Source organism: Pelobates fuscus, chromosome 10, assembly GCF_036172605.1.
Source record: "Pelobates fuscus isolate aPelFus1 chromosome 10, aPelFus1.pri, whole genome shotgun sequence".
Classification (NCBI taxonomy): domain Eukaryota; kingdom Metazoa; phylum Chordata; class Amphibia; order Anura; family Pelobatidae; genus Pelobates; species Pelobates fuscus.
This window is the reverse complement of record NC_086326.1, coordinates 138090521-138110751: the sequence shown is the minus strand read 5'-3', so window position 1 is coordinate 138110751 and position 20231 is coordinate 138090521. Positions and strand designations below refer to the sequence as shown.

The 20231-nt window shown below is 43.4% G+C and overlaps 1 protein-coding gene across 3 annotated transcripts in view; it reads right to left on the bottom strand.

Moving 5' to 3' along the window:
* Window positions 1–20231, bottom strand: part of OPN4 (opsin 4) — a 67489-nt gene that overhangs the window by 8632 nt on the left and 38626 nt on the right. For all 3 annotated transcript variants that reach the window (XM_063434713.1, XM_063434714.1, XM_063434715.1), the window contains exons 5-7: window positions 12662–12833; window positions 11371–11532; window positions 9876–9983 (exon numbers count right to left, since the gene is read on the bottom strand). In XM_063434713.1, coding sequence (XP_063290783.1) covers window positions 9876–9983; window positions 11371–11532; window positions 12662–12833 — 442 coding nt within the window. The remainder of the gene's footprint in view (window positions 1–9875; window positions 9984–11370; window positions 11533–12661; window positions 12834–20231) is intronic.

The following is a 20231-nucleotide window of genomic DNA, read 5'->3' as shown; positions in this document are numbered from 1 at the left end:
CCCCATTTTAAATCCTTGATGGTGTAGGATGGTTGGAAGCTCCATTACCGAATGGAGTTTTTCATGTAATGGAAAGGCTAAATATATAAATTTAAAATTAGGTATAGTGTAAATTGTATAATTGCTTTGAGTTGCTGAGAGTTAATGGAGTGAATTGGCCAGCAGCCTCAACATTTCATTGCTGTCCAGGTCAGTGTTAATTTGGTCAACTAACAATTTTGGAGACTTAGTTGACTAAAATACAACTAAAACTAAACTGAAATTTGCCGCCATAATTAACACTGGCGGGTAAGACACATGGGGGAGGGAAGAGAGGAAATGAGACTCATGGGGGATTGGGGTATTGAGACACCTGGGGGCTGGGCGATTGAGACATGTGGGGGCTAGGGGAATAAGACACATGATGGGGCTGGGGGAATAAGAAACATGGTGAAAGAATGAGACAGGGGTTTGGGGCGGAGACACCCAAAGGTGATAAGGGAACACAAAGAGACACAAAGGGGCTGGGGAAAGGGCAAAAGAGACTGACCGGGGCTTGGGAGAGAGAAAAGCAGAGGGGCTGGGACTACACTATTTACATTTCACAATTCTCATGCCTCTAGAGGCTTTCAGACTAAAATAGATTTTGCATCCAGCGTTGGCATGTAACGTATGCTGTTCTTGGGTTCTGGATGTACATACAATGCTTGTCTATAAAACATTGCTTTTCTGTGAAGCAATAGACTGACGAATTGCAACAATAGCTGTGCATGCATCATATGTCTATAGTACTTCTTAATAAAGCATTTGATTGGACACAGATCATCAGGATTGACAATCTCACATCACAGCAGGAGGATCGAGCTGCTGTAAAGAGTCTGTCCTGGTAATAGCATGGTTTAACAAGTTAAAAAAAAAACAATTTGCCATAGAACTGTTTGTACTGGCCATGTTTTCCATTCCCCATATTAATTTTATGGGCTCCCTCTGCTCCTTTTCCAGTTCCATGATATCCTTCTTTAAAAATGGATGCCCAGAATCACCACATATTCAAGGTGTAGTCTTAAAAAAATTACATTTCGATTACTCAACTCCATTTTTGGACTTTTTGCTTGCTGTAAGGAATTTATAATTTTCACTGAATAAAGAGACAGTAGTGCTTTGATACTCCTGCACCAGGCTGGCTGCGTGACAGTGTTAGATGAATTATTTTTACTTAAGATAGAACTATTACAAACTATTAGAACTAGACAAATATTTAACAATTTGTTCAGATTCATTTTCTGCAGTCTGTTTTTAGTTGTTTCTTTTTTTTTTAGATCAGAAGATTAAGTCATGGGTTGTTATCCAACTAAAGTAACACAATAAATTGGCGTTATATCTGCATGATAGCTAAACTTTCATCTTTCATTCTGTTGGCATTGGCATCTTGTTCCTTTGTATGATGCCAAGATCCTTCATAAACGATCAGCAAACAAAGAATAAAATGTCTGAATTAGCATCGCAGAAAACCAATGAACAGGTCTTTTTGCCCAAAACAGGAGGTCTGTTTGACTCAAACTTAGCATGATCTGTCAATTGTCGGACCAAAAAAATCTCCATTACACAACCTGCATGGTGTCTGATGTTGTAATCTATGGGTTTACATGCACTGTTTGTTCTAGAGGAGCCACAAATTACAGCAACATCCTTCAGATCTCTTTCACAATCAGTTTGTCCATTAAAGGGTTACTTCAACCACCACGACAACTTCTGCTTTTTAAAGTGATCATGATGGTAGGAGTCCAGAGATATTTTTAATTGTTTGCTAGGGAAATGTTGAACCCCCTCAGCCCACGTGACTTAGGCAGCCTATAACTTTGTTCCAGACTTCCTTATATCAATGCTGTGCATAATTTCTGTCTGTTGTTAGCAGGGGAGGGCTGGCAGCCTTAGGCTTAGGGGGGAAATCCAGTCAAGTGGCCCATTGCACCACCGAATCAGCTCACCATCCATGCCCACCTTTTCTTGGTTTTATAATGCAGCCAGTCACACCAAGTCTCTCCCTCGCTCCACTGGTGCTGCCTAGTGCCTATCCTCCCCCTCCAACTTCCAAGAAGATTGTCTGTGCGAGGACTGGGAGACTGGGAGTTGTAGTTTCCTGCTGAGCTAAAGATGGGTTCTCCCCGCCCCCCCGGGAGCGTGAGTGAACCACTAGCAGGGACTACAACTGCCGGAATACATCAGCTTTCACTCCCTGTCAGCCAGTGAGCGGCCGTTCCATTCCCCCTCCCTCTGACTCCACAGCCAAGCGACAGCCAAGAGATCCTGTCTCTGCCTCCGTGGCAGGCAAGCAGACAGAGACAGCCAGGGCCGGACTGGGGATACACAGCAGCCCTAGAAAAAAATCTATTCCAGCCCCATAAGTCATTGCACCTGCCCCATAGTAACTGGAGCAAGATAGTGGAGTGCAGGGGAAGGTTGGTGTGTGAATGCAGATTAGAAGGGGTTGAGTTGCCAGCCAGGTGTGAAACGTTATGAGCCATCTCAAATGCTTGTGCATAGTATTTGTTTTAAAAAAAATTATATTTTATTTATTCAGGTATGTACACAACACAAATTTGTGCATATGCATGGCATATTTGTATTGATAGTTTTATGTGTGTGTGTAAATGTAGGGCCATATTTGTATGTAGTTTGTGTGGATACAGGTGCATATATATGGAGCAGGTCAATGTGTTTGAATGTAGGGACGTGTGTGTGGAGAGTCTGTGTGTGTATGCAGGGACGTGTCTGGAGGTAAGGTGCATAAGTGTGTAGTGGGTCAAGGTGTTTTTGTGTATGGTGGGCACTGTCTGCATTAATGAAGTGGTGAATTTGTATCCCTAATTGTCTGTAGCCCATTCCCATCTTTAATAGCTAGTAGCCCATTACTGCCCCATAGTGTGTAGTCTGTCCCCTCCCCCCCCCCCCATTTCCCATAGGTAGAAGCCTAGTCTCTGCCCTCTGTAGTTAGTAGCCCATCCCCTTCCCCCTATAGTTAATAGCATATGTTTCTTCTCTTTCCCCATAGATAGTACCCGATACCCCCCCATAGAAGTAACCTACTCACCTCCTCTCCCCCATAGATAGTACTACATTCTCCTCCTAGTACTCAATTTTCCTCCTCACCCCATTCTCCCCCCATAGATAGTATACATTCCACCCCCCCAGAAATAGTACCCAAGTCCCATTCCCCCATAGAGAGTGTCACAATTCCCCTCCTCATAGAGAGTGCCCCAATCCCCCACATCATAGAGAGTGTCCCAATCCCCCTCCTTATAGATAGTGCCCTAATCCCCTCCTCATATATAGTGCCCCAATCCCCTCCTCATATATAGTGCTCCAATCCCCCTCCTCATATATAGTGCCCCAATCCCCTCCTCGTATATAGTGCTCCAATCCCCCTCCTCATATATAGTGCCCCAATCCCCTCCTTGTATATAGTGCTCCAATCCCCTCCTCATATATAGTGCCCCAATCTCCCACATCATAGAGAGTGCCCCAATCCCCCTCCTCATAGGTAGTGCCCCAATCCCCTCCTCATAGGTAGTGACCTAATCCCCTCCTCATATATAGTGCCCCAATCCCCTCCTCATATATACTGCTCTAATCCCCCTCCTCATAGATAGTGCCCCAATCTCCTTGGATCTGAGCGCTCAATATGTCCGAAAAGCGCTCAGATCTCACAAATACAGTTGGATTGCCATGGGGTTAAACAATAGCAAGGGCTGATGAGAGATTGAGGAGGGACAAAGCAGCCAGTTTCAACTGGTCTGGCAGTGTCCCTGGGACAACGCCCTGCTGGAGAACAATAGGACAGGAAAAAGGGGGAAGGAAGAGGGATATTTCCCCACGGAATTAAAGGGACAGAAAAAAGTGTTTTAAAAATCCAATAAGCCCAAATAGACTTTTTAAATGGCAATACACCGCAGGGCCAAAGTCATAGGGCCGGAGGCTGGCAATCAGACTCCTCCAAAAGCCAGTGGCAAGGGTAGTTTGTCACATGTATGTAAGCTTAATTTAGTGACACTAGATGTGTATTATCCCAGGTCATTAACACAGGGCATACAAATTAGTAATTGTGGGGTCTTTCACTACACTACCGCTTACCAGGGTCGTTTGAAGGAATTTGGGGCCCCAAGCAAAATGGACATAGAGCCCCCCCAAACCTCAAAGCCCCCTCACACACACACACACACACACACACGAAGCCTACAGGAACCACAGCATAGCCATACAGTTTAAGTTGACCCACACTTTATATAAATAAAAAACTGCTGCTGCATATACTGTGCATAAATAAAAAATGTTTACAGTACAAATACTGCTGTTGCATATACTGTGCAAAAAAATTTCAACAATTGAACACTTGCAAAAAACACCACTGTACCATAAAATCAAATATACATTAAAAAAGTGCACAATAACTAAATCCAACATATCCCTGTGTCCTTCTTACTCCCCCCTTCCTACTCCCTCTGTCCTTCTTACTCCCCTCCCCATATACTTCTTACTCCCCCCTCCCCCTCCCTGTGTCCTTCTTACTCCCCTCCCCCTCCCTATGTTCTTTTTACTCCCCCCCCATTTTTTTTTACTCCCCCCTCCCTATGTTTTTTTACTCCCCCATGTTTTTATTACTCCCCCCTCCCACTGCCTATGTTCTTTTTACTCCCCCCCTCCCTCCCTCCCTCCATATGTTCTTTTTACTCCCCCCCCCCCCATGTTCTAGACACCTCCCCTTCCCTGTAGCATGGCCCAGCTCCTCTTCCTCCTGGCTGTCAGTCCGTCCGGGTACCGCGCGGTACAGGAGATTCAGTTTCCTGGTCCCGGCCGGACTAAAAGGAAGTGTGCACTCAGTGTGCACTTCCTGTCAGTCCGGCCGGGAACAGGAAACTGAATCTCCCGTACCGCGCGGTACCCGGCCGGACTGACAGCCAGGAGGAAGAGGAGCTCGGCCACGCTACAGGGAAGGGGAGGTGACAAGAGTAGAGTGCTGCAGCCGCCTGAGGCTCTTATAAAGCGCTCAGGCGGCTGCAGCCTTATAGGAGGCACTGGCCCTGCTTGGGGCCCCAGGCCAGCTTGGGGCCCCAAGCAATTGCTTGGTTTGCCTGCTTGGTAGCAACGGGCCTGCCGCTTACCACTGCTTACACTTACACTACCCTAACACCTAACCCCTACACTACTTTAACATTTAATGATCCTTAACCTCTACCATACAGCAACACACTACCCCTAGGTCTAACCCTACTCCCAGCACTAAAAACATAACCCAAACTATAACCCTTACAGACTAACCCTAAATGGGAAAAAGCAAAACATGTAATTTTAAAGGTACATAACAGCAAAGTGTGTATTATGAGAAAATAAAGCCATCTTGGGGTTTTAGAAACAGTTCTAAACCACAAGCCAATTGTCTTGTGGTTTACCCTGGTGTCTTCCGAACCCTTTAAGCAGCATTCTTTTCGTATAATAGAATGGCCATTTTAAATCTTTTATATTACACAATTCATTTTAGACTGGGGTTAGTGTGTAATATACAATATGTATAAACTATGCAAACAGTGGTGTGGAAAAAAAAACAATTTATTTAGGTTAAAAACTAAACTAGAATTATGTTGATGTCTGGAGAGTATCATTGTGACGAGACCAATCTCGCCACATTGCATTGGAGGAGCCTGGTTGCCCGCCTGCTGCCTTTGGATTATGGACCGGCAGCTAAAGGGTTAATTTTACTGTGCAGAAGGATTTATTTCTCCCTTTCTGCACAGCCGTTTGGTAGATTCTATCTACTGAACAAACAGCCGTTTTTCAGCCTCCCCAGAGCCGTGGGGAGCCGGCAGGCGCCGTTACTTGGCCACCCAGAAGCTGGAGTGCGCCCTCCATTTACCTCCCTGAAGCCGCGGTTAACCGCAGCTTAATTGATTGTTACTGGGTGGCCGCGGTTACACTTAGCGGCCACTAGATGACGGTGTTCTGGAGCTCCCCGGGCAGCCAGCGCTTTTCTGCCCGGCTTTCATGCACCAAACCCGGACACTTTTACGTGCAGGCACCGCTGAACCTCCAGCCCCTGGTTCTAATTTGTACTGATTTGGTGAATGCATGTAAATTCGGTATTTTGTGTTGGAGGAATGTTTTAACCCAGATAGCCATGCTATGGAGCATATTAGTGTAATTAAAGACTTTGGCTCCATGGCAATTAAACTGTATTCGTGTGGTCTGAGTGCCATTCACCTAATAATGTGTACTCAGACCTGAGCTATCTGGGGATATCTTAAATGTATATATTTATTGTACCATTTGTCCCATTATGTATTTTAAAGTGATAGTCTGTCTTCGTGTCCCCATGTGTGTAATGGAGTTTTGCCTTTGTCCTGGGAGATAATTGAATTACTTCTCCAGGGCGAAGGAGGGGAGGAAGCCATGATGCATTGTGGGGATGTTTTACTTCTGTATGTCTGTAATTGGTACTTGTCTGTCCGTTGTTACAGTCTCCCATTTGGTCCCCTAGGGGAGTGTCCACCAGGTGGGAGACCTGCATAAATACAGGGGCAGGTAGCCCTCAATAAACAGACCACTGCTTGACCCTCAACACGTAGCCATGTCTCGTTCTTGGGGGGATTCACTGTATGCTGATAGGGACTGACTGCCAGGAGTGTAAGCCGCTTGGGAGCTTTTCCTGTTTGTCTGCTAGCAGCTATTCGTGAGGTTCCAGTTTGGGAGTTTGGAGTGCTACCTTATTCCCTTGTATGCAGTTTGGGAGTTTGGTGCATTCACTTATATCCAATTCGTGATTTTACAGTAGCTGTGCCTGTCTGTGAAAAGGGGATTATCGCCTAAACGGATTCTAACCCCTTGTCTGCTGAAACGGTCCGTTACAATCATTAAATGAAGACGATTTAAAATGGCCTATTTAAAAAACAAACAAAAAAAAAAACACCCATCATTTGTTTGTGACAGATACATACATACACAGAATTGTAAATAATCAGAAACCATATAAGCTTGGTCATTCTCCACCAAAACTGACTAATAGTGAATTGGATATTCCTGACATTTTACCAGCTTTACTTCCTATGTTTTTATAAAGGATGGTTTGTTTTGATATCCCCATCAAGCTAGGATTATGTTGTAATAGTTGGTTTACAACACGACTTGGGAATGTAGTAGATTTGTCAGTATAAGATTCCATAAAACAATATTTATAGTAATTTAAACAACCCACGTTTTATTAATTATATACCAAACCTGAGGCTTCATTTTCTGCTGGTAAGAGATGCCCTGATAAGGAAATCAATGTTTCTATATTTATATACCACACGTGGCTTATTCACCACAAGGCTATCTCAATGCAGAACACGTTTTACGATTGGTTACCTCATCCTCACCTAGGAATTGCTAAAACCTATTAACAGGTTTGTTCACCAAAATTCAAAGTTAATTTAAAAATGGCTGATATATCAAATCATCCAAGCCATATGCCCAGTACCCATTGTACAGCGCTACGGAATCTGATGGCGCTATATAAATAATAAAATAATAATAATAATAATTATAATAATATAGCTATTTTGGACTCCCACTTGAATTTCACTCCAATTCTCGTTTTAGCAAATATTGAATAAGCCTGTAACAGGTGCATTTACTAAAGGGAGAATTCAAAGTGAGTTTCAAATGTAAAGTCAAAATAGCCGAGGTGGAAACATTATGTAAGTTAGCTCGGCTACTCTGAACTGAAATGTGAAATTCACTTTAAATTCTCACTTTAGTAAATAAACCTGTAAAAATTTTACCAAACACACCATGCTATGAATATCCACTAGGGGGAGCGCAAACTGGCACATGCATGTACAATGCACTCCAGATGCCATGGACTCCATCTCCCACAATGCTGTTACAGTAAAGGCATAATGCCTGCCTGCAAAGCATCCAGGGAGATGTAGTCCAAAACATCTGGCGTGCCAAACATTTTCTATACCTGCTTTAGAGAAATAAAAGCAATAATTACCTGCTAGGGTTAAGTCCTCCTCTAGTGGCTGTCTGCCAGATAGCAACCGGAGGGACTTCTGGCTTCTTAGACAATGTTTGGCCATCTAAACGACGCTGGACGTCCTCTCGCTATTGAATAATGCTTTCCTATGGGGAGATCCCATGCGCACGCACATTAGGTTACACATGTCGGCGGGGGAGGAGCGTGGGCAGAGCTGAGCCAGTGCTGAGGGACATCGGCACTGGACCCAGGTAAGTGACTGAAGGGGTTGTTAACCCCTCTAGCGCCGCGGGAGGTGGCCTTGACAAAGGGGGAAGCTATAGTGCCAGGAAAACATTTTTTGTTTTCCTGGCACTATAGTTTCCCTTTAATATGGGAGCTGAGGGCTACAATTGGTCTAGTCTGAGCACCACAATGGTAATTTATGCATGGCCAGAGTAGGTATTGCGGGTACAATTGAAGCAATGGCATAGAAAAGGTTTTTTTTACAGTAAGAGCAATAAGGATATGGAATTCTCTGCCTGAAGATGTGGTTTTGTCAGAATCTATACAGATGTTTAAATTGCAATTGGATAAATACTTGCAAAAACATAACATACAGGGAGATAATTTCTAATTAGTGGGGTAATAGCTGCTTGATCCAAGGAGACATCTGACTGCTATTTTGGGGTCAAGAAGGAATTTTTTTCTAGTTTGTTGCAAAATTGGAAGAGCTTCAGACTGGGTTTTTTGCCTTCTTTTGGATCAACAGCAAAAGCATATGTGAGGAAGGCTGAACTTGATGAACGCAAGTCTCTTTTCAGCTATGTAACTATGTAACTATGTAACTATGTAACTATGTAAATATGTATGGATCCAAAATGGCCATGGGAATTATTGCAGGCAAACTACAAGCACAGGCCTGGATTCATCCAGGATGCAACATTCCAATACTTCTTGTATATATTGCTTGTTTACATGTTCTACATAGACAGAGTGTATTTTGCCAATAAGATATCTATTAATTATTACTTATCCTTTGTATGGTCAAACTCAACACATGATAGGCCTCAGTGAAGGAAGTATTCACAATAATCAATTGGAAAGCCAACGTCTGGGAATCCAGAAGTATACACAAACAATATTTCTAGGGAATACAAAATGCTGGAATAATGAGTTCTACCTGGGTCAATGGCAAGAAAGACTTTGAGAACACTTTAAATACAATGCAGGGCAATAAACCACAATGAGGCAGTGACGGACCACTGGATGACGCTTTTATAGAGGGTAAAATTCAGTTGCCGTTTGTTAAATAGCTTCACTGAAATTACTGATAGCATTCTTCTTGGCCATATCCTGTCAAATGGATTCTTATATTTGAACTGACGCCGAGGGAGTGATCAATGTCTGGAGAGCTGTCTAAGGCATAGAATTCCTGCCAGGGATCTAAACATTTACTTGTCGCCTTAGCATTGAGTGTGAGTGTGCACCAGTCTCACACCCACTTGGTACCATCTCGGATTAATATGCAGTATCTCTGTAGCATGCAGTGATGCCGTTGAGCAACTTTTTAATGCAAACTCCACGCCAATAAAATAAGAGCACACCACAAGCCTTTTGCATGATTCCTCGACATGCATACTACAACTCTATTGTGAGGGGCTACGGATGGTGTCTTTTCCATGGCGGATACTATAAACAACCAAAGGACGGAGCTGTATGGCAAACTATTTCTGCTGATATTCTTAGTATCCGGAAACCTTGTGACCTGACCATTGGATCTGAAACCTGGAACTCTTTCACTGCTCAACAACCTTAGCTGTTTGTTCTGACCGTCTTGAATATGCTGTTATTACGCGGTGTACATCACACTAGGAGAAACCACTTTAAAAATAATAGGTAAACATACCTGTATTTAGGATGAGTAATGGCATAGATGATAGGATTGTGAATAGCAGACGCCTTTGCAATCACAGCCGGAACAGAGTTCATATATGGAGTTAGGAAACTTGAGTAACTACGAGAAAAAGGATTACAAAGCAGATCATTTATAAATGAATATAGGTCAACGAGTTTCACCTCCTAAATGCCATCTGCAAATCACCCTGCGTTTCTATAAGCATGTTGATCTTTCGTAGTTAATTACAATATGTAGATGGATTTTTTCACGTAATCTTTAGCCCAACTGGACCCTATGTAAATTAAACATGCTTGAATCTGCATGTTAGTGATCTAAATTAGAATATGTTCTGCCAATGGGGGGGAGAACCAGAGCAATTATTCTCTATTCAACTGGATACTTAAAATTCTTTCATTCCTGCCCATCATCCTGCAGCATTCCTTTTTAACATGGAATGTGCGTTCTAGTAAAGTAATAGACAGGCTAAATATGCCGGTGCAATCGAAGATGTATTTCAGCCGTAAAACTGCAAACCAATTATATTTGGCCTTCATCAACATTTCAGATTTTTATGTCAATTGTGCTGGCTGTTTTATTGGCCTGGTAGAAAGCTAATTTAAGTTGGTGAGATGTGTTTTTGTATGACGTAGATTAATCCACAGATAGAGGATTACAAACCGAAAGGAAATGTCAGATTTAAATCAAGGGTTATTAAAAGATTTATAGTTTATCTTATGACCTGCTCTATTAAAACACAAGTGTAAAACATTTGTTTTTTTTTACTTAAATTGGGATACATTTTCCTAATGTTTCTTTCTCATAATAATTTAAAATAAATCACATTTTTAGTAATATTTGTTTACAAAAATCCTTAAAGGATATTATAGTCACCAAAACAACTTTAGTTTAATGAAGCAGTGTTGGTGTATAGATCATGACCCTGAAGTCTCACTGCTCAGTTATCTGTCATTTAGGAGTTAAATCACTTTGTTTCTGTTTATGCAGCACTAGCCACACCTCCCCTGGCTGTGACCGACACAGCCTGCATTACACGATTGGTTTCACTTTAAAACTTACTTTAGTTTGTATCTCCTGCTCTGTAAATTGAACTTTAATTACATACACAAGGCTGCAATTCTAAATTAAACAGAATTTGCAATAAAAATATGACAAAAAAATAAAAATAAACATTTCCAAATATGTTTGAAGCTGATAGATACTACTCGTGTGTATTGCAAAATTGTCCAAACCAGAGACAATATCAACATCTAAGAGCAGATCCACAATAGCTTGTAGTGAGATGCAAATGGTTCATGAAAATTAAATAATTCAAGATAATCCACCAACAGTTTTCTATGTTTTTACTTGCATCTTGTTTAGAACTTAGTTTTTCTGAAATTTAGTTTAAAAAAAAAGCATATGGCCGATGATACTTTTTTGTAATATGAATATGGTCAATGACAGATTTTGTTTAATATAAATCTATCGCTAAAAATGAAATTACCCAGCAAAAGCCACCAGGGCTACCGTAGAGTAGGGGGACCATGAAACAACATAAAGAAGGATGACAACAAGAGCAATTTTTGCCATTTTCCATTCATTTTGCATTTTCTGATACTGCTTATGAGATTCCTTATTGTTGTCAGAACCAATTTTCTGAACAGCCCTGTAATAAGAAAAAACGGCATAGTTTAGTTAAAAAAGTGTATTTCTGCTTGTCGATGGTATTATTTGGACGTATTTGGAAAAGGAACGCAATAAGAATTCTTACATTATAAAACAATACTAAAAGATAACTGCTTGTTTTTTTCACCAAATTGGGAATTGTAGAAAATTGACTGGAAAATAGTTTTCTACTTAAAAATGTAAAATGTTTCCATTTTTTTTATAGTACTAGAATTGCAATAGAACAGTGTTACTGTCATTACTAATAACATTAATGCAAACATACTTACCACACGCGTTTCTCCCCTGATTCCTATCTTTTAACCATCCATTGGCCTCAGATATCGAAGATAAAGCTCTAGCCATACACATATTGATGGCTACTAAACTAACAGTAGCACCGATACTGGAAAACGCCCTCCACTCCAGAATAAAAGGAGATTGAAACACTATGCCTTTACCAATGCAAAATGGAATTATATTTAAGTAGAAATAACCCATTAAAACTACCGAAGTATAATATCTGAGAATAAATTATGGAGAAGATTAATAACTCCAACTATTAGTAGGTTTTTAACAAGTACAAAAATCTTGCCGTTCATCAATTACAAAACTGAATCCAACTCACAAATGAATAACTCTCCATGTACACTTTTTTTTTATAATCTTTCCACTTTGATATCGAAGGTTTGAAGTCCTATGCTGCCGTGTACAGCTGTCACATGGTTAATGTATATATATATGTGTTTGTCATCTATGTCCGGGTCTCGTAATGAGATTACTACAATATATAACGATAAATACTGAAATGAGATCTCTGTTTAATGTTTTAACTATATTATTTGTACTTTTTTAATGCGTATCTTTCATGTTGTCTTTTGAAAAACACTAAATAAAGAATAAAGTTTTTAAAAAAATCAAACAAATATACTTATCACACCGTATAACACAATCGCATGCTTTTAAAAGTCACATTTCTAAAAGCCATCTTTACCCGCCTATTGCTCGTAGATTGGAATATAGTCTTATTTATACATTATTAGCGTATTGAATTACAATGCTGAACTCATTGCAAACACACACAATGGGAATGGTAGTGGTAACCTGTAGGTCCGTCTGAATTAAATTACCTGTTGGTGTTTTTGATGGCCTTGAAAATGAAGACGTAGCAATATATAATAATAAATAGAGGTATGAAGAAGACGAAACAGAACAGAAGCATTGTGTAGGCTCTCACAGAAGGAGTGAAGGTCATGTAATCCCAAGTACAGGACGTCATTAGACCTTCAGGGATGTACGCACCTGCAAACATTATGGTTAGTGTAGCATTGACTGGTGCTCTCTATATATACAGTTCAAGGTATTCTATGAGGTTTATACATTGTTGGAAGCATTTCAATCCCTTGTGACAATGGAGATATCACAAATACATAGTAAACATGTATTTTTATAAAATCCATCAGAACCTACCAATGTTAAAATAGGATGTGGGTTGCTAACAAAACGTTAAGTAACACGAATGCATACCACATCCCTCTTATTTGAGTTCTTAACCACATGTATAAACTGGTATTGAGAAGGCATGTGGGTGACATAATAAAACAGACAGATATATTGATGATCTATAAAATGTAAGATGGTACCAGTGGCCAAACAACTGAAATTATATTATTTTACTAGCAAGTCGATTCATAATTATTTTAATGCATGTATTTTCGAATGTGCGATGTTTATAAAAATCTAAATTGTGTACGATAGGTTTTTAAAACATCTGGACGCTGTATTATATTTTTTTCTATGAATACACAACAAAAGAGGAATTGTGCTTGTATGCACTCAACACCATTACAATCGGAGTTATAAACACACTGTTGCTTATTCTTTAAACTAAAAACTGAGAAGAATTAACAATACAATTAGAAGTTTTCGCCTACAATATCTGAATTTTTTTTTAAAAAAAATCTCAAATTCAGCATTTCCCCCCCCCCCCAACTTATTTAAAGGCTTATTCACTAAACTACGAATTATCAGAATTCACTAGGTATCTGCACTCTTCAGGCAAAAATAGATAAATAGTTTCTAGATCTGTTATTTTGGCATTAAATTTGCATTGCCTGAGTGAATATCCAAATTCAATGTTTAGTAATACCTCTGATTTATTGGCCTACATTTTGCAATTACCATGTCAATCCTCCACATATTTAAAGTTTACAGAACAAACGCTTTATCTTTTTTCTTGTTACACAATTGACTATCAAGCATGATACTACATGCATAATTTTGTGCAAACACTGCTGTTATTGTTGGTGTGATTAAAGTGTATTAGTTAAGATATGTTAGAATAAAGAAATTAAGACAATTAAGAATTAAAAACACTAGGGGGCACCACAATTCAAAATAAATAAAACAGTTTTATTAAATCAATATCACTACTAAATAAATATTTGGTACAACATGTGCATAAAAAAACTCCATGTGTATTGTGCCGGATATTTCTTTAGTTCTGCGATGACCACTTATTTTATCAATTTAATTTTAAAATGACCTAGCAGTTGGGTGACCAAAAAATAATGCACAAAACTATTGGTGCCAATCTAAATGGTAGTCGGGGCTTTGTCTTTAGTCCATCAGTGACGTAGTATGAGGAATTTTACCTGACGCATTTCTTGGATTTTTATGTTATCTTACCTGCTATTTATTTCTGTTTCTTTCAACTGTCCAGAATTTTTACAACTCAATTTTTTTTTTTGTAAAGTCACTTTTTATTGTAAGTTATGAACAAAGTATACAAGCAAACATGGCAGTCAGGTGCTATAGCAGTGGGACGCGCAGGTCTCCACTCGGGTGACATCAACTACATACAAGTTGGATGTGCAGATCCATATTAGTGAGGCATACAGTCGGTCGTAAAGTGGAAGTGGTTACCTCGCTCCATGTGGTCCGAAAAATCTTCTTGACCAGTTTGCCTATATATAATTAGTGAAGTGTTAAGAAATAACTTAGGTGTATATGAACAACGGGACGCAAAGGTCCCTTCAACAATTAGTAGGCGTGACCACAGTGTGTCTGTCGTAGCAATAGTATTTATCGTTTCATTTTTATTTTTATTACCTAGTCGTTTGCTAAACATGTTTATTTTTCCCTAGTTAGTCATTGTTGTATACGTGTAACTTTCTGTGGCAGTGTTGCCATTCGTGTTTGTCTGAGTCTGTGTGGTGTTGTGCCTGTGGGGTGGTGTGTCTTGTGTTGTGTCTCCACTTTTGAATGGGCTCCCTATGTGTCTATGGGTCGTATTAGTCAGTTGCCTGATTCCCCGGGGGGGGGAGTGGCGGGGGTGAATCCCCTGCATTTGCTTCTGTAGAGCCTATGTTGGGCCTGTTATGGAAGGGCTAAGGTGGGGTCATGACCCTCCCGAGGTTGCTGTTTCCCATCTAGCTCCCAATGTCTCGTCAGCGTCAGGTAGCTATATGGTCGTCGGAGCGGTTATTAGACGAGAGCTTTTCCTGGGGACGTCAGGTGTGTACTCCGCTGTCTAATGGTGTCCTCAGTGTTGTTCTCATGCGGTTAACCTCGTGATTCGGAACAAGATTGTGTGAGTGTGAATGTATGTGTGTATGTGCTGTCATGGTTGCATAAAGGGTCCCTGAGTGGGGGGTGCAGTGCGTATGTTTTGGGCCGTGGTAGTCCAGTGGTGGTGAACGATGCCATTACCTATTTCGTTGTTTCCCCGCGTGACACGGGCAGTTGTGACCTGGTTCGGGGGCCATGGGAGTGTCTGTCTATGTGTTGTCCGAAAGTGGATCCCCCTATTCCCGTCCCTAAGGTCTTAGTGTTTCCCTTTTGCCCATTGGTGGGGTTCTGTGTGGTTTCGTATATGCAGTGTGTCCGTTCCCCCCTGAGTCCACATCTCTCCGCTACCGGTGGGCGGGGGGGCTCCAGGTTGCGACCGGAGGAGCCACATCCGGCGAGTCCGGGTATCCCATCTCTCCTCTCTCCTATCCCCCCACTCGTCGCAGTCCCACCAGATGTGTTTGATAGTACCTATTTCATTTTCACATCTCCAGCAGATGTCTGGTATGTTCGGGTTGATCCGATGTAGGAGAGATGGCGTGCGGTACCAGTGTGACAACAGTTTATAGTTCATTTCCTGGTAGTTCGTGTTCGAGAAGCTTTTATGTTGTAGCAGCAATATTTGTTCCCATTGACCCTCCGTGTATGTGGTGTCCAAGAGGTCTTCCCATTGTCTCTTGAATAGGTCCTTCCCGTCCCTTTCGCCCGTCGCCAGACGTTGGTATATGGTCGAGACGGTGCCATCTGCTTCGGGCGTCTGGAAGCAGAGTTGTTCAAACCAGGTCAGGTCTCTGTGCAGCTTGGCCTTGTTCGGGAGATTGTGGTAAAAATGCTTGAGTTGGGCATAGTGAAATTGGTGCATGAGGGTAGTCGTCCTCCCATGCGATATTTCCCGTAGGGTCTTCAGTCCGGTTCCAGTTAGCGTCATATGCAGTGGAATGCAGCCTTCATGGCCTCCAGTGGCCATGCTGATGGTGGTAGACTGTCTCCTATGTTCGGGTTGTGGGTGATGGGGATCAGCGGGCTGGGAGAGGGGGATATGTAGAGTGCCTTCCTCATTCTGATCCAAGATTTGAGCGTTTGTGTGATGGGGGAGTCTTCCCCCATCAGGTTCGGGGCTTCGGTTCCGTCGTGCCAGATGTATCTGTGTAGTTGGTTGTGTTTTAGCTCTTTGCACAGTGCGGTCCTTTGTTTCTGAGGTGTGACTATATGGAGTTCTCTGATGCGCTGTAGTACCGTTACTTGGTAGTATTTTTATAGATCCGGTAGGGCAAGTCCCCCCCATGTTTTGGGAAGGCACAGTTTGTCGTGTGCTATCCTGGCTCTGTCTCCCTTCCATATATATTTAAGGATCGCGGTCCGGAGCGTTTTGGGGATGATGTGTGGGAGTGTGTGGAACACGTAGAGTATCCTGGGGAGGATATTCATCTTTACAACCGCGATGCGCCCCTGCCATGAGATGTGGTTGTAGTTCCATCTCTTGAGGTCCTGCAGGACAGTGGACAGGAGGGGTGTGTAGTTGCGCGCGTAGAGATCCTTCGCGTCAGGGGTAACCTGCAACCCTAGGTATTTCATGCTCTCCGTGCACCAGTGGAACGGGAATTGTTGTCGTAGTCGCTCGCATTCTTCCCCTGGTATTGTCACATTTAGTATCTCGCACTTGGGTATGTTGAGTTTGAGCCTCGACAGGTTACCATACATCTGAAATTCTGTCATAAGGTGGGGGATCGATTCTAGGGGTTCAGCCAGGAAGAATAGCATGTCGTCCGCATAGGCGGCGACCTTGTGTTCCTGCGTTCTATAGCTGATACCAAGTATCCTGGGGTTCCTACGTATTCTATCCAGGAGTGGTTCCAATAGAAGCGGTGAGAGTGGGCAGCCTTGTCTGGTTCCGTTCCTTATATTGAAGCTATCTGTGAGCGCCCCATTCACTCGGACTTTAGCATTTGGTTGATGCTAGAGTGTCGCGATCCAGTGCAGCATTCGGTCTCCGATGCCCGTCTTCCATAGTGTTTCCATCATAAATCGCCAATCCACTCTATCGAATGCTTTTTCTGCATCCGTAGATAGCAGAAGTAGCTTCTTCTTAAGATGTTTCGCTGCATGTTGAACCACAAAGAGCTTGAGGGTGCTGTCTCTGGCCTCCCTGCCCGGGATGAACCCTGTTTGGTCTGGGTGGATCAGTCGCAGCATGTGCATCTGTAATCGAGAAGATAGTATCTTCGAGAAGAGCTTGATGTCCGCGTTGATGAGAGATATCGGGCGGTAGTTCCCCACTTGTTCCATATTCTTGCCTGGTTTCGGAATCACCGTGATTGTCGCTGTTAGGGATTCCTTGTGAAAGGATGCTCCTTCCCGTAGGCTGTTGAGTGCATTAACCAGCTTCGGTACCAGTTCGTCGCTGAACTTCTTGTAGTATTCTACCGGGAAGCCGTCCGGGTCTGGTGCTTTACCGTTCTTAGCTACTTTTAGGGCTAGTTTGACCTCCTCTTCAGTCACCGGCGCGTCCAGCGTTTCTGCTTCCTCCGGGGTGAGGGCATCAGGGCTGAAGTCCTGCAGGTAGTTCACCGTGTCTATTTGTTTTCGTCTATGTTATAAAGGTTTATGTTATGTTATAAAGGTTTGTGTAGAAGAGCTTGAATTCCTCAGCGATTTCTTCAGGGAATTGCGACAGTCTGCCTTGTCTGGTTCGTAGGGCATGTACCTGGGCTCTGTTTTGCGGTCCCCGTAGCATTTGGGCCAGCAGTTTCCCGCCTTTGTTGGCATGTCTGTAGAAGAATATTTTTGAGCGTTGCAGTTGTCTCGCATATCTGTGTTCTATGATGTCCGACAGTTGTCTCCTTTTTGCGATAAGGTCCGTATATGTCTGGTCATGTTGAGATCTTTTATGCCTCTGTTCCAAGGCCGCTATCTGTTGGGTGAGGTCCCGTAGTTGTTGTCCTGCGTCTCTTTTCTTCTGCGCTGCTATCCGTATTTGGTGTCCCCTCAGGACGCTTTTGTGCGCTTCCCATATCGTCATGCCTGACAGTTCCTCCGTCGTATTCTCCTCGAAATATTGACGGATGTGCTCAGCTATTTGCGTTCTCGTCGGTTCGTCCAGAAGCAGGGCATCGTTAAGTCTCCATGTCATCTTGGTCGATTCCATGGGTGATTCCATTTCCACTTTCACCGCACTATGGTCCGACCAGGGCGTAGGTTGGATGTCAGCCTTCCTGAGGTAGGTAAGTCCCTCCTGCTGTATGCAGATGTAATCAATTCTGGAATACCGGTGGTGTAGTGTGGAGTAGTATGTAAAGTCCCGTTCCACCGGGTGTAGTGCCCGCCACGCGTCTATGAGCCGAAGGTCTCTGAGGGCCTTCAGGATGGTCTTAATAGTCGAGCTCGGTACACTGCTGCGTCCCATGGACGTGTCCGTCAGGGGGTCCAGTGGGACGTTTAAGTCTCCACCCAGTATCAGGACTCCTTCCACGAACTTGGCCAGTTTCAGCAGTGTTCTGCGAATGAAGCTCGCTTGTCCCGAGTTCGGGGCGTAACTGTTTGCAAGTGTGTATGTTTTTCCGGCTATTTCCCCTTTCACGAATAGGAATCTACCGTCGGCATCAACTAACTGGTCGGAAGCCAAAAATTGGAGGTCAGCTGCGATCAGAATGGCAGTACCCGCTTTCTTCAGAGAGGGGTGGTTGCTGTAGAAGTTCTGCGGGTAGAACCGGTTTTTAAGTAGGGAGTTCGCTTCCGCCTTTAGGTGGGTTTCCTGGAGGAGTGCAACTGAGACATGTTGTCTCTTAAGGTCTTTCAGAAGATGGGATCTCTTTTCGGGGGCATTAAGTCCCCTGCAGTTTTGCGTAAGTATGGTTAAGGGTGTCGGGGTGTAAGTGCGAAATGGGTAACGTTATACCAATCTGCCTATACGTAGGTCAGGGGCCCAGACTCGCCGGACTACCAGCTGTGCGGGCAGGCAGAGGCCGGGGGTGGGGGTGGGGGGGTCAGGAGGTGGATGCGGGCGCGGCGTGTGCGGAGGGACGTAGCGGCTGTTTGGGAACCCAGGAGGAGGGGTGCGGAGAAGAGATGTGTGTTGTCCCCCTCGCAGGGGGCCAATTTACATCCTGTGTGTTGGTGTCTTGGTGTGTGTCAATGTGTGAGGGTCTAAGCGTAAGGGTCAATGTGTAAGAGTGTAATCAATGTATGGGGTCGTCTCTCCCTAGTTCGGGCAGAGTCCCGTGTAACTGGGTGGGTGGCCAGCGCCGTACCACTACACGGTGATTACCGGAGTGGCTGCAAGCGTGGTTCCCCCAGTAGTCCTGGTATACTCGGGTCTAGTTCGGGTCGTGACTTTCGCCAAGCGGCGTCAGCCAAGTGTGTGTGTCTCTCAGGGTTTGAATCGGGTTCCTGTTCCACTAAATGTGCGTCTGTTACTGTGCACTAGGTTGTCGGGTCATGCGCTTATGTGTACTCTCTATCTGGGGTCTGGTTTGTCAATCAAATATATGTCGCGCCAGTGTGGTCTCCCTGTTCCTAGCAGCTCGGAGCGTCTCGTCATATTAGCTTGTTGTGTTATCCACTCACGGGTGCACGGTGCAGTGATCGGGTGGGTGGAGTAGGTCACGGTCATACGTGTCCCCAGGCTGTCATGTCAGTCAAGACTAGGCGACGGGCAACGGGGGGGGGGGGGGGGGGGGAGTTGGCAAAGCAGCAAAACTCATCCATTTACATTTTTACCAAGTAAATAACAGAAACACATGGATTCTATCACAAAAACACATGAGCTTTGCTAACGGCAGTTCAATCCGTGGAGTACGGCGTCGGACTATAAACATGGGCGAGTCTCGCGTTTTTTTTTTGCCCTGTCGGGTAACATCCCCCCCTCTGTCGTCGTCCCCCACCAGAGCCAACCACCCAGTACAAGCAAATATGTCCGGCAATTTGACAGGAGGAAAAGTCCGTAGGCACTCAGGGCATGCAATAACATCTAGCGTGCCGAATCAGATAGCTAGACAGGGCCGGTCTGTCATCATACATATCAGTCCCCAATCCGCTGTGCCCCTTCCCATCCCGGCAGGTGCTCCCACCCAATGCTGTCACGTGTGCCACCCATCTTGACCGCAGGTCTGCCAATGTGTTTGGCATACTAGT